At 43.9% G+C, this 15,968-nt stretch overlaps 1 protein-coding gene across 1 annotated transcript in view; it reads right to left on the reverse strand.

Annotated features, from left to right (window-relative positions):
- Positions 1-15,583, reverse strand: part of LOC145390014 (uncharacterized) — a 23,287-nt gene extending 7,704 nt beyond the window's left edge. Inside the window, exons 1-2 of the mRNA XM_080265106.1 lie at positions 14,815-15,583; positions 14,093-14,699 (exon numbers count right to left, since the gene is read on the reverse strand). Coding sequence (XP_080121232.1) covers positions 14,093-14,699; positions 14,815-15,583 — 1,376 coding nt within the window. The remainder of the gene's footprint in view (positions 1-14,092; positions 14,700-14,814) is intronic.
- Positions 15,584-15,968: the final 385 nt, after the last annotated feature.

Genomic DNA, 15,968 nt, shown 5'->3' on the forward strand with positions numbered 1-15,968 from the left:
TATAAGATAACGTGTATACACCTACATACGTACATACATACATACGCACACACTACATACACACACGCACACACTTCATACACACGCACACACTTCATACACACGCACACACTTCATACACACGCACACAATTCATACACACGCACACACTACATACACATGCACACACTACATACACACACGCAAATTCTTCATATATACACGCACACTTCACACACACACACACACACACACACACACACACACACACACACACACACACACACACACACACATCTACATACATGTATCACAAATGTGCACACACTACATACATATATGCATACATACACACACACACACATCACGAAGCATACACGTACAGTACATACACACTCATAGACACCAACACATATACGTCAAACACACGCACACACACACCTACACATGTACGTCACATACACACACGCACACACGTCATACTAAGACTGTTTATACTTACACACCTACACATGTACGTGAAATATACTCATATGACTACACACACGCACACGTCACACTGATAAGGTTGTACACACACACACACACACACACACACACACACACACACACACACACACACACACACACACACACACACACACACACACACACACACACACACACACACACACACACACACACACACACACACACACACACACACACACACACACACACACACACACACACACACACACACACACAATACTCTCTAATGGAACTTGCTGGTGGGAAAATGTGTGTATGTAACTGGTGGTGTGAGAGGTTGCCATGGTAACACACAGGCACCTCCCACTAGTCAACCAAAGACTTCCTTAGCGATATATTTTTGGACAAGGCTGATTAACATCCTTTTGTACGTTTCTTATGCAGATTATGGTAAAGCTTGAAGTATTTATACAGCACAGTAGGAGAGCAAGGTGTAATAAGCAAAATAAATCGCCAAGGGACAGGTGCTAGGGAGTTGTAGAATGAGTTTATAGCTGTAATTTTTATCAGAGCGTACCATTAAGCTGTATGTATAGCTTATCAAACTTAGCATGGCTGAGATCTTCATTTTGCTGCTTATTTCTCATAGCATAATTACAGGCAGAAGAAGACGATAACACGGCTCTACATATCTTCAACAGCACTTTTTCGTGACTAGCATCATATTGTATGGTCAGGCTCTTGTTACAGCTCAGCATTCAAGATGGTGAGATGGCAATTTTAGGCCAAGTTAAAGTGAAATTCTGTATCCATTCCATATCACCTTTTCGTGACTATACCGGTCTTCCTCTAACAGGGGCCGGTTTTCCATCCCTGTGTAGGTCATTTTACTCATTTCACGTAGTCCAGTGCCAGGAAATGACAATGGTATGGCTCTACATCCTTTACATAGCACTTCTTCGTGACTAGTAGCATGTTTTGGTGTTCATCTATTGTTACAACTCAGCATTCAAGATGGAGAGATGGTAATTGTAGGTCCATTTAGGGAAAAGAGAGTATTGTTCTATGTTCTAGTGTTAATGTATCCTTACAGCTCAACATTTAAGGTGAGGAGATGGCAATATTAGACAAAGTGAAAGTGAATAGAGTATGGTAAACATCTAAGTATAATTTCTGACTTTATTTGCTACGGTCCCTGATGCTTCCTCTACGACGGTTTTCTCTTATGCACCCAGGCTCCTAAGACCCATTCCCAGCTGAATAACATCGTCTGGAATCTAACAGAATAAAAGTACTAGAGTTGCACGATCATTGGAGGGTTAATATTTAAAGCATTAACGCTCTCAGACATTTATAAATAGCTCACAGGTGCATAATAGCCTCTTGTATTAGCTAGAATAAAGTAGTACAGTTTTCCTGAAGATGAGAGGGCCCCCGTGCCCTCTAGGGGTTGTAAAAGTAGTTGGGTAAAGTTTCACACAAGTTTCTGGGCTGAACAAGCATGGCATTCCATTGGTCAGTCAGTGGTACCCGGACGATAAGAGGGTGAGGCTGCGTTGGCTCCGTCTCCTGATGTAAGTGTTAAATTTTACTGTTTTGGGGTTAAATTTCGCTGTTTTTGCCATTAAGATGATTCAGATAGGACACAGAGGTATCTTGCAGCCAACCAGGAAGTGACATAGGTCAAATAGATTCAACAGATGAGGGCAATAGACGTCGTTTTGCTGGTTAGGGGGAAGTGATGATGTGTAGGCTTCTCTTGCTGCAAGTGTTGGGTTTTGCTGTTTTGGCCATTAATGTGACTAAATTAGGACACGGGGATATCTTACGGTCAGCCAGGAAGCGTTGTAGGCCAAATAAATTGTAGAAAATAAGGGAAATGGATGTAATTTTAATAGTCGTGTATCGTCACCTAGAGCTATAGTCCAAATTGTCTAGATATCTATAGCCAGACTCCTTAAACACGTAAGGGGTGGCCACAAACAAATCGCCTCCATGTCACCCTGTACCCTGGCATTTCGCTGCCCTCCCCCCATCGTACACCCGCCTGTCTTGTATACCTCTCTACTCCATCCCTCCATCCCATCCCCTTCACTATGCTCATTTTACTCTAACTTGGCCTAAAATTGCAATCTCTTCATCTCAAATGCTTAGTTGTAGCAACAGAATATTATGCTAGTCACGAAAAAGTGCTGTTTCAGACGCAACTGAGACACGTGAAAAGCAGCAAATGAACGAAAATTTGGGCCAAGTTAAGGTGAAAGGAGTAGAGTACAGAATCCTCCTTGATAACATAAAAGTTTCCGGGTTAAAAAGAACTAGAAAAAATCATCATCATCATCATCATCATCAAAATCACCACACCATCACCACCACCACGACCAACATAATAGCCATCATCATCATCATCATCATCATCATCAAAATCACCACACCATCACCACCACCACGACCAACATAATAGCCATCATCATCATCATCATCATCATCATCATCATCATCTACTACTACTACTACTATCTCCTGCCAGACGCCTCAGTCATCATCATCATCGTCATCATCATCATCATTAAATTTTTGCATACCTTCACTCTTACAAACATGCAGACAGTTTGAGTTACACACTGATATACACACAGTAAATACTCGCAAAGAGCACGCACACAAGTACGCACACACTAAGAACGCACACACTAAGAACGCACACAATAAACCCGCACATATTGAATACGCACACACTATACACGCACGCACTAAACACGCACGGACTCAATACGCAAGCACTGAAAACGCACATACTGAACACGTACACTTTGACCACGTACACAGCACGTACACACTGACGCACGCACACGCTGCGGCATGTACGCACTATATACGCTCACATGGAGCAGGCACACACTAATGCACGCACGTATTCATTCACGCAAACACTGATACAAGCACTGATCAGAGCACGCACGCACACTATTATACGCACACAGTGATACACACAGGCACTGATACACACAGGCACTGATACACACAGACGCTGATACACACAGACACTGATACACACAGACACTGATACACACAGGCACTGATACACACAGGCACTGATACACACAGGCGCTGATACACACAGGCACTGATACACACGGGCATTGATACACAGCCACTGATACACACAGGCACTGATACACACAGGCACTGATACACGCACACTCAGATACGAGCACCTAGATACACGCACACAATGATGCGCGCTCGCGCGCGCGCACACACACACACACACACACACACACACACACACACACACACAGATGAATGGGCTCAATGATGCTCGGACATTTTAATGCTCGCACGAACGCACCCACTCACGCATGTACGCACTCACGCACGCACCTACGCGCGCGCGCGCGCGCACACACACACACACACACACACACACACACACACACACACACACACACACACACACACACACACACACACACACACACACACACACACACACACACACACACACACACACACACACACACACACACACACACACACACACACACACCAAGATGCATGGGCTCAGTGATGCTCGGACATTTTAATGCTCGCACACACGCACGCACTCACGCATGTACGCACTCACGCACGCACCTACACACACACACACACACACACACACACACACACACACACACACACACAGTAAGTAGGTATTTATTGACCACAATATCCAGTTACACATACAGGATTTCAAGCAACAATAAACCTTAACATGATAAACAGTACATCAGATATTAGCAAACAATTATGGTCCACAAAACAAGCGAAGTATTAAAGGGTTGATCAGTGCATCTATATAGCCTTAATGAAAGATGGAAATCATTACACTTCTGATTAGAAATGTAACTACAATGTCACCAATCACGTTTTTTACGAAAAAAATTTCCCAGTGATATATCATGGTTAGAATAAGAGCATACAAAATGAATTAAATACACTTTAAATAACATAGGTTATGGTAAACATTATAGTACACACTAGCCAAAACAGGAAAGGACCTTATACACTATCTCCTCAATAGGAAACTGAGCATCGTCACCAATGATTTGACTCCAGGATGTAAAGTTATATCTTGTACAGACGTCGGAATAAGTTCGTTTCCTTTTCCGTGGACTAAGGTGTTTGTAACACTGCTCGATGGAGAACTATCCCCTCCCCCTCCCTTCCTCATAGTCCCACACTCCCACCAAACCCCCCCACTTTTCTCTACGACCCCGTACTCTCGCTAGCAGCCAGCTTGGGGTTTCTGTACTTCATGCATCTCTCTAATTACATGTAGTCCGAACAACAAATAAAAGGATAGTACAGTACATATAAACCAAGTTAGAAGATTTACTACACACACACACACACACACACACACACACACACACACACACACACACACATATACAGAGAGAGAGAGAGAGAGAGAGAGAGAGAGTTAAAAGACAGGGAGCGACAGGCGCAGAGGGGGAGCGAATGGAAAAATTTGGAATGTGAAAGGGCAGTTACGAAGAAAATAAAAAGGGGAGAGGCAAGGAAAGAACAACGAGAGTTAAGAAAAGAGACAGAGTGAGAAGTGACAGTGAGAGGTGAAATGAGATACAGGCAGTGTGAAAGGGAAAGAGAAAAGGGAGATGTGAATCGAAAGGCCGGGAGACAGGGAAGTAGAGACAAAAGGGGAGACAGCTGAGAGGAAATGGGCATGGAGCAACCACAGAAACAGGGATAATAAAAAAGAAAGTGGGAAAGAAAGCTACGGAACGGAATACTGAGAACGATAATGAGGAAAATTAGAAAAGAAGGCAGTGTAACAGAGAGTAGGAAAAAAGTGTTATTCTGGCAAGGACGCAGGGAAAGAACTAAGCAGGATAAGACGAAAGCATTGAGGCTGAGTAAAACGAATGACATTCATGTAAAAAGGGAGGGAGAGAAACAGAGAAATTAGAGAAATTTGCGGAAAGTAGAGATTAAGGGTGGGAAGAAAATAGGTTAATTTTTACGGCAAGAAAAAGGAAGGGGATGTTAAGAAGGGAAGACAAGGGAAGGACCAGGGAGGAAGGAAGGGAGGGAAAGACAGTGGCAAGAGCGGAGTGGAAGAAGAGATTTCGGGTGACAGGGAGAGACGGAGAAAGAAGAGAAAAATGAGCACGCAGTTATTACTGGGGAAAGAAAGCAGTGAAGGAAATGGATTTAGTACAAGTAAAGAAATAAGGAGAGAGTAATGGAGAAAAAAAAGATAACACATGTAACGGATGTAAAAAGTAAGACAAAGTTATGACACAGGTAGGAAGAAAGAAGAGTGAGGTAAGGAGGGAGTGACAGAGGGGAAGAGAGACGAAGGAAAGGAAAGAGAGGGAGGAAGGTAGGGACTGAGCAGATTGCTATAAAGAGGGGAAGGAGGGAAAAGGAAACTGGGGATGAGACAAAGGATCCAGAGAGAGAGAGAGGGAGGGGGAGGGGCAGTACACAGACAGGTCGACAAATGTTCAGAAAGTGTGTGTGTGTGTGTGTGTGTGTGTGTGTGTGTGTGTGTGTGTGTGTGTGTGTGTGTGTGTGTGTGTGTGTGTGTGTGTGTGTGTGTGTGTGTGTGTGTGTGCGCGCGCGCGCTTCCGTCCCTGCGTCACTTCTATAACATTGTTCCATTTTTTCACCTGCGTGTTTTCCTCTTCTCAGCTTGTTTCTCCTCTCACCCACTTTTTTTTATCATTATTTCTCCTGATTGTTCTTGTCATTCCAAGTCTCTCTCTCTCTCTCTCTCTCTCTAGGAATAAAGAGATTGTCCTCACAGTCTATATCTCCTTAATACGGCCACTTCCTCAGTTACTGTGGAATTTTGGTCGACATACATGGACTTAAAAAGAGTTCAGGAGACTAAGGTATCAGTTTCGCCTGAGGGCTGTGGGACTTTTTTAGTAGAAACTCGTAGACAACGGGGTCAGCTCATTACAGTGTTTAAAATCTGAATGGGTTTCACCAGTGGCCTACCTGAGGGGGGCGTGGGGGCTGTTTGAAACTGCACCCCGGGCCCCCAATTGAGGGGGGCCCCAAAAAACTTAAAAATTTGTTTTTTTTATTAATATTTAAAAATATATATGTTTATCATCCCGACAATCCCGGCTGAGATATTAGATAAGTTTTGAGAATTAGGGGGGCTAGGTTCATTGTGGGGCCCCCCTCCTGGAGGGGGGCCCCACAATGAACCTAACCCCCCGGGCCCCTAAATCTCTAGGTACGCCCCTGGGTTTCACAATCATTACATAGAAAGTTGCTTACTCTTAACACGGACTCGGCACACAACCATGGTTGGCAGCTGTAAATGACAAAAATTACCGGCAGAATTACGTGAAAACTTTTTCACGTGCAAGATCAGCTCCACATGTGGAACTGACTCAACATGGACGTTGTTAACATTACAGTAGAGAAGTTTAAGGGATTCATCGGCAGGATCTTACACTAGAATAAATGTGAATTGGATATGCATTCCCAGGCAAACAAGAAGTATCTCCACGGTATGGCCTGCATAGTTATTTAGATCCTAACTTTTCCTTGTAACTCCTCTTTCTCTCTCTCTCTCTCTCTCTCTCTCTCTCTCTCTCTCTCTCTCTCTCTCTATCTATCTATCTATCTATCTGTGTGTGTGTGTGTGTGTGTGTGTGTGTAAAAGAGGTTTCTACTATCGCAACATTTAATCACAGCAGATTTATCCTGTGTGTGTGTGTGTGTGTGTGTGTGTGTGTGTGTGTATGTATGTCAAAGAGGTGTCTACTACCGTAACATTTAATCACAAGACTAATTCTCTCTCTGTCTGTCTCTGTCTCTCTCTCTCTCTCTGTGCGTTTGTGTGTGTGTGTGTAATTCACCGGGTCGGTCAGGATCACTTGATGGTCGTGATCGTCAGGTTTTACCCTCCCGGAAGGGAGCTGAGAGCTCATATAGTCCGATCTAAGGGCAAGGCTGTGACCTTCACACACGCACACACCCGTCCTCTTGCTCAAGGGGGACAGTAACCACCCACTTCATCAGTGAAACTTTCCGCAACCTGAGCGAGGCGCGAACTCCCGTCCACCAGTTGGCAAGCGAGAACGTTACCACTGCACCAGCGAGCGGTGTGTGTGTGTGTGTGTGTGTGTGTGTGTGTGTGTGTGTGTAAAAGAGGTGTCTACTACCGCAATATTTAATCACAGCAGATTTATTTCTGTGTGTGTGTGTGTGTGTGTGTGTGTGTGTGTGTGTGTGTGTGTGTGTGTGTGTGTGTAGTGAATCTTCTCCTAACTTTTTTTTTTTTTTTTAATAGGAAGGTGGGGAAAGAAGAGAGAATAGGGGAAGGGATAGTAAGAAAGAGGAAGGAAGAGGGAGTAGCCAGTTGGTGGGCTGGCCACGGTGCTTTGTTTTGTTTATAATATTAGTTAGGTAACTGCTTTTATTTTGTTTATTGAGTTAGGTAAGTGCTTTGTTTTGTATATTGTGTTAGTTTGGTAAGTATATGTAGTGGTTATGGCTGTGTATGTTTGTGTGTGTGTGCGTGTGTGTACGCATGTGCGTGTGGATGTGAGCGTGTGTGTGCGTGTGCGTGGGTGTGCGTTCATATGTTTTGTATGTTTGAATTGAGCTAGCTAGCTTTTTGAGGGTTTGTTTGGGTTGTTTGGGTTTATGTCGTAATTGGGTTATGTCGTTAATAGGTGGGGTTTTTGTATTCGTTAGTGCGTCACTTATCGTTTTGGTTGAGTTTAGTAAATTGGTATAGGGTCTTGGTTGTTTATTATGGTTTTTAAACTACTAGGGAACCATTTGTGGAAGGAGTGATTCTCCTCATTGATGTTGTAAGTTAGTGCGTTGTATGTTTCGGGGTCTATTTCCTCGATTTTACTCCAGATTTTTTTGGCTTGGTTATGTAATCTTATGTTTAACGGTTTGGTTTTGGTTATGGCGTGAATTTGTTCCGTGTTAAGTGTGTAAGGGTAATTAGTTGCAAATCTGAGGGCTTTGTTTTGTAAGATTTGTAGTTTTTTAAGTTGGGTATAGCTGAAGGTGTGTGTGGGAATGGGGGGATATTCTAGTATGGGGAGGATCAGTGCTCTGACAAGGTGGGATTTGACTTTTATAGGCATGTCCTTGAATCTGAGTAAGCGGGATAATGCTCCAGTAGCTTTCTGTTTTCTATCCTGTACACTGGGAAGATAGCCTCTTGAGTTAAGTTTAAAACCAAGTATTTTACCCTCTTCTTTGAAGTCTGTTATTTCTTCATTAATTATTAAAGGTTCTATTTTGGTGTTGGCAAGTTGGATGACGGAAAATTTATTTATGTTAGTTTGTATTCTCCATTTAGATTCATATTCATTAATTTTCTCGACTTCGCTTTGAGTTCTTGAATTCATGATCCTTCTAGAAGGTCCAGGATAGTTAATAATTTGGGAAATATCGTCAGCGTAACTTATATTGATGCCACGGGTAGCTTGTGGGGAGTCACTGGTGAATATAGAGTAAAGAGTTGGTGAGAGTACGCTCCCTTGAGGAACCCCGCTTTCCAGAGCAAAGCTAGCCCCTGTGTAATTATTTATTTTAATTTTAGCCTTTCTGTCGTCAAGAAAATCACAGAGAATTTTTTCAGTTATAGTTGGGAGGTTGAGATTAAGTAATTTATATTTAAGTCCTAAATGCCACACCTTGTCAAAGGCTTTTGTTACATCTCTAAGGATGATGTGGCATTGTCCTTTGTTAGATTTACCTATTGCTATATGTTCTGATGCTATTGCAATTGCTTGAGTGGTGCCCCTTAGTAGTCGAAAACCGTATTGATTCTTATTATATAGATTCTCAGATTCAAGGTGTAATCTGAGCCTTTTATTAATTATTCTCTCTAGTACCTTTCCAGGGACTTCTAAAAGAGAGATGGGTCTGTAATTCTCTACGAGATGTGGGTTCTTGTTCTTTTTTGGGATTAGTTTTATAATGGCCTAACTTGGTTTATGATATATACTGTACTATTCCTTTATTAGTTGTTCGGACTACACGTAATTAGAGAGGTGCTTGAACAACAGAAACCCCTAGCTGGCTGTGAGCGAGAGTATGGAGGGTACCGGGTGGAGTCATGGGGCGGAGAGAAAAGTGGGGGGGTTGGGTGGGAGTGTGGGACCATGAGGAAGGGAAGGGGAGGGGATACTTCTCAATCGAGCAGTGTTTCAAACACGGAAAAGGAAACCAACTTATTCCGACGTCTGTACGTATGTGCTGAGTCAGTGGACACACCTCCAGTACATGCAACTCTGTTTGCACAGCACCACATGGACAGAACCGCTCTGCTACCGGGAGACGTCCCCGTCCACGCCGATTCCAAAGGCCCGTCTCAATAGCCAGATTGTGACTGATTACCCGCAGCCGACTAAATGCCATTCTGTGTACCTCACTAGTTTTACCACGACATTTATAAATCTCGTGAACTGTTAAGGTAGGGTTCAACACATTATAAATTAGGCTTCTAGAAGATGTAGAGTTAGAAATTGATTGCTTTAAAGATTCATTGCCGACTTTAACATCATCAACAGAATTATTAATTAAACTCTTAATGTGTTTACTTGTTGGTGTGTTAGCCGCAATGGTCAGCCTCACACACACACACACACACACACACACACACACACACACACACACACACACACACACACACACACACACACACACACACACACACACACACACACACACACACACACACACACACACACGAACACGTTCGAAAACACAGACATAAAGACGAAGACAACGTAACATAAAACCACACCAGCATCCTACCACACCTCCAGACACACAGCCACAGTTCTGCATAGCCTCTCCTCCAAGGACACACGCCATCCCTCCACACAAACACCCACTCCTCTACATATGTAACCTCAACACGCAGCTGTACCTCCACCTACGTAACCCCAAACTCACATTAACAAAAGTTGTTCCACATCAACACACGTAGCCCCACATTCACTCATTCATACACGATAACATCTTCACAAACGTCGATTCATCAACACATACATATCCATAACCCGATACACAAAGTTCTACTTCTATACACATAGCCATATCTTTAAATACATCTAGTTATCCCTGAACGCATACACCCACACACACACACACTTATACGTGAACACAGAATAGGCGAAACTTAGAATGTGACATCCGTAGACTTTTTTTCAGGCAGCAAAATTTATTAGCGAATTAATAGCCGATCGAAAGTTAGGTTAGGTCACTTTGGGCAGAGTTTGGTCTGATTAGGTAATTTTTGGTTGGGTTGGCTTCACTTCGACTAGATATAGACGGATTAGGTTAGATTGCTTTAGAATACGTCGGTTTTGATAGGTTTTGGGTTGGGTTTTATTTAGTTGGGTTAGGCCTGGTTAGGTTCGGTTGGATTAGGTCATTTTAGGCTTGACTGGGTTGGGTTAGGTCGGGTATGGTATGGTTAAGTGAGACTGGGTAGGATTAGGTAAGGTTAGATGCGGTTAGGCTGCTTCAAAATAGGTTATGTTATGTATGGGTAGGTTACGTGAGCAGGTGAGGTTAAATACAATTAGACTGGGTTAGGTGAGGTTAAGCTAGATTAGGTTGGGTTGATTTAAGTTGAATTAGGTTATTCGAGGTTAGGCAGGGTTCAGTTAGAGCAAATATAGATAGGTTCGTTGAGACTAGGCCTATATAAATTGGTTTATGCATTACGGTCTTTTGTTGGTCGGTCCTTCCAAAGTCAAACATCACAGGAGGTGGGCGTGGTTGTGTGTGTGTGTGTGTGTGTGTGTGTGTGTGTGTGTATTTGTGTGTGTGTATTTGTGTGTGTGTATTTGTGTGTGTGTGTGTGCTCGCTTCGTGTTTCGTCTATTTTATATATTTTGTGTGTGCCTTGTGTGACTGAAACATTGTGTTTGTATGTTTCACTTCTCGTGTGACTGAGGGTGGACTGCTTAAGAATAGCGCCCTTTATAGTTACGATTGCCTCTTCCTCAGTGTAGCATATGTTTTTAGTTTATTTAGCTCTCTCTGGACGATTGTATAAGAGCTTCGTGGAAAATACTAGAACTAGAAAGATGGCAGTAGATACAGCCTTGTGTACCAGATATCCTGCCCAAGTTTCATTAGCAGATACGTTGTCCAAGTTGAATAAAGTCGTCTGAAGTAAGAATAAGGTTGAAGAGACGTTGCTGTACTGAAAGTCGTTGGATATGCCTTGTTTTATGTCTTTTCGTATGTGGCTGCGAGATAACAGACTCAGGTTCAGTCTTTTATGGCAAGCGTTAATAGATATCTCAGTGGTTTGCTTAATATGAAGGTTAATATGTCACTGGAATGTTTCTAAAGCTTTCCGCCTCCTCTCAAGTAAGGATGTTTACTGTCTATTAAACTCTTCCTATTGGTAACATTACTGGTATATGTTTACAGCTCCCCACCTCTCAGGCATGGGTGTTTACTCGTGTCTGTTACATGGGTTTCTATTACACTCGTCATATTGGTAATCTGTCAATGGTATGTTTTTAAAGCCTCCTACCTCCCATAATAGAATAATAATGACGTATAGAAAAGGGGGGGAAAGGAAGGAAGGTAAAGAATGATTGTGTATATGTGATGAGTGTTATGCAACCAGGGCGACGACACGTGGTGGCAGGAACTAGGCCTTAGTTTAAACTCCCGGCCTTACTGAGAGCTGTGGTTCCTGGTTGCATTGTGTAAAGTGCATGTGTGTGTGTGTGTGTGTGTGTGTGTGTGTGTGTGTGTGTGTGTGTGTGTGTGTGTGTGTGTGTGTTTTAAGTAGGAGAGGAAGAATTTAGACTAAGAGAAAGAGTGTCGAGGCTTAACCCAACGTGCGTGTGTTTGGTGTTGGGAAGGGGGGGGGGGTCTCGCACGTGCACTGTGTTGTTACTTAAGGACGGGAGGAGTGAATAGCTACGGCTTTCTCTGCCAAGCATTAGCTTATTGGCTGCCTCTCAGGTTCATCTGATTTTTCCGGCTCCAGAAGCCTGGATAGGATTGTAGGATACGGGTGTTAGGGTAAGGTATTGTGGCCCTGGGGGGCTTGGGTAGGGGGATAAGGAAAGGGGAGGAGGTAGGGGGGAAGAGTGGAGGAAGGGGAGTCAGGGTAGGTTGTCTCTTGGGGGTGGGCGGAGTATTGGGCTGTAGCCGTGATCTTGATGGGGGGTGTAGGGGTGGTTCAGGGTCTGAGGTAGGGTGCTGGATATGAGGATGGCGGGTTATTACGTGGCTGCCGTGATCTTGATAATGGGTGTAGGGGTGGTTTAGAGTCTTAAGTGAATTGCAGGGTGTGAACTAAGTTAATTAATGAAAGGGTCAGTAATAAATAAACTATTGGTACTTAAGTGAACAATGGGGTTGGTGCAGGTCTTGCGTCAGGGTGGAAGAGGTTGGCTAGAGGTCGTGTGGGGGTGTGATCCGGGTGAAAAAGTCGATGAAGTCAGTGTGAACGTCGGTGAGTTTGGTGATTTGTTTTTGTTGTAGGTGGTGAAGGTAAGTGTTGATGGGTGGAATGTTGGCGCGTTCATGAGAGTGTATGTTGGTGACAAAATCATCCCACCGTATGCTCAGTGCCCAACGTATGGCTTTGTTTTGAACTCTCTGTAAATTTAGAATGTTGCTTTTGGCCGAAAGAGATAGAGTTAACGGTGAATACGTGAGCAGTGGTCTGATCAGTGCTTTATACAGATGAAATTTAGTTGCAGATGCTGCACTACGGAACCGGTATATTTGTGTTAGTGCAGTGCCAGCCACGCCTGCCTTGCCTCGTATATGATGATGAAATTTGAAGTTTTTGTCGTATGTAAGACCAAGTACGGTGCAAGTATTCCTAATAGGAATGGGAACGCGATCGGGATCACGCGAATTTAGAAAAAGTGGGCGGGGGTTGGCTGATTTAATACGGAAATATGTTACTGTGCATTTCAAGGGATTCGCTTGAATCCGCCACTTCTGCTCCCATCGTGCAATTCGGTCCAGCTCTATGCTCGCTTTGTTGGTAATTCCGTCAATTGTCGTTGATCGTACAAGTTGGGTAATGTCGTCTGCGTATTGGATGGTGAGTGAATCGTCATGTAGTGGGGTGCGGATGTCATTTGTGTAGAGTGTGTAGAGGGTGGGTGCGACGACGGAGCCCTGAGGTACACCTGCATGAAGCTGGAAAAAGTCTGAGTAATTATTTTTAAATTTAATGCGCATTGTGCGGTTGTCTAGAAAATTGCAAAGTAGTTTTTTAATGAGTGAAGGAAAGTTGAATTGTTCGCAGATTTTGTACTTCAGGCCTGCGTGCCAAACAGAGTCAAATGCACGTTTTACGTCACGAGTAATAAGGGCTGTCTTGTATGCATTGCGGATGTTTTGGTTGATATGTAAGTAATTGGTGATGATGTTTAGAGCGTCCTGTGTGGATCGTCTAGGTCTGAAACCAAACTGTCTGGGGGAAAGAAGGTTTTCGTCTTCTAAGTATTGGCGTAATCTACTGTTAATGATTCGTTCGAACGTTTTTCCTAGCACTTCGAGTAAACTGATGGGCCTGAAGTTTAAAGGGTATGTTGTTGTCTTGTCTTTTTTAGGAATTAGAGTTGCTGTCGCGGTCTTAAACGTATCCGGAAAGTAGCCGGATGCCAAGGCAGCGTTGTATAAGTGTGTAAGTGCATTTATGAATGTGTCTGGGAGGTGTTTGAGTATGTGATGTCCGATGCCTGTGGCACCCGGCGCCTTCTTTGGAGTTCTAGCGAGCATAGACTTGACTTCTTCGACTAGTATGGGAGCAGTGAGGGGGTTATGTATGTCTAGGTTGTTTATATGTACGTTTGCGTCTGGTGTGATGTGTTCGTGGATGGTGTGAAGGTGTTGTTCTATATGTCTTATGTGACGTGTTGCGGCAGGATGAGGAGGGTTAGGGTGGTATATTTGTTGCCATGCATTTTTAAATGTGTTTGTGATTTCCCTGGGATCTGTGATTTCTCTGTTGTTAGCAATTAATTTCCTTACTCTAGGTAAGTTACAGCCCTTAAGTCGGCGAATGTGTTTCCAGAATTCCCAGGGCTTAATTTTCCTGTGCTGTTGTGCAGTTTGTATGAGGCGTCGCCAGTGTGCATTGTGGTCGGATTCAAGGCTCTTGATTACATGTGTCCGAAGGTGTGATAGGTCGAACCGCACTTGGCCTAAGTTGTTTTTGTTTAGTTCAAACCGACGACGATAACACACTAGGAGTCGTTGTGTTCGTATTGATGGTATGAATGTGTGTATAGGTGTGTGTGTGTGTGGTTGTGGGTATGGTAATGTTGGCAGTGTTGAGTATGCATGTGTGTAGATGTTTACATTGTTCTTCTATGTCAGTGTGGTGTTTTCCCTCATAGTCAGTGGTGTATTCTTGTTCTGAAAGTGTTTGTGTAAAGGCATCCCAGTCTGCTTGTAGGTAGTCATAGTGTGGTGTACTGGGGATCAGGATCGGGTTGGTGGAGATGGACATTATAATGGGGATGTGATCAGACCCAGACATGGGGCCGGGGGTGATGTGGTGATGAAAGATGTTAAATGATCTATTGGTGAAGATGAGGTCTGGCTTACCTGATCCCCTAGGTGTAAATGTAGTGAGGAAATCAGGTCCTAGGAAATTTAATCTCTTTTGTTGGTATATGGTGAACATTTGTCGACCATGATTGTTGGTTGTGCTGTGTTGGAATGTCCCGTGTTGTGCATTTAGGTCTGAAATGAATAGTGTTGGTGCAGTGTTGTTGAAGAGTCTGTTTATGTCTGTGAAGGGGATGCCAGTGTTGGGTCTGGTGTATGTGGTGGAGACTATGAGGGGGCCAAGAGTAGTGTGTGTTTTAACTGCTAGGAAGTGCCTGTGTGTCCATGTTGTGATGAAGTCGTGTTTGATGGTGCCTTTAATCATGATAGTAACTCCGTCGTGTGGACCCTCGTCGGTTTGAAGTGTAGTGTAGCCATAGTGTTTGATTTTTCTGATGTTGTTGGTGCAAGTGCTGTTGAGTAATATTATGTCTGGGTCGTGTTCGTGAATGAGTTGAGTAAGTAGGTGCCTGATTGCGTAATAGTGTCTAATGTTAAACTGGATGATTTTAAGCATGATGGTGATCGTGTTGAACTGAGTCTGAATGTGCTAGGTATGTGGTATTTCTGGGGGAGGCAGGGGAGAAGGATGGGGTTCTCTTTTTGGGCGGGGGGGCACTGCGTTTCCTGGAGCGTGACTGATGTGTGTTGTGAACTGAAGGGGAGAGGGAGGAGGGGGATTCGGGAGAGTCAGCCGCCTTGCGTTTGCAAGAAATGCTGCGATCTCGATCGCAGGTGAGGGGGGTGGTTGGGGTAGGTGGAGGGGGCATGGAGTTAGGTTGGTTGGGGGTTGTGCTGGTGGAGGGAGATGGGGTTGGGGGCTGGGTGGTTTGGTTAGGATGACGTGAATCAGCAGGAGGGGAGGGATGGTGTGGGGGGGGGAAGATGGGAGTGCTTTTGAG

The sequence above is a fragment of the Coenobita brevimanus genome, unplaced genomic scaffold (genome assembly GCF_032717465.1).
Source record: "Coenobita brevimanus isolate Jiangsu-jjx unplaced genomic scaffold, ASM3271746v2 jjx.HiC_scaffold_2726, whole genome shotgun sequence".
In the NCBI taxonomy this organism is placed as follows: domain Eukaryota; kingdom Metazoa; phylum Arthropoda; class Malacostraca; order Decapoda; family Coenobitidae; genus Coenobita; species Coenobita brevimanus.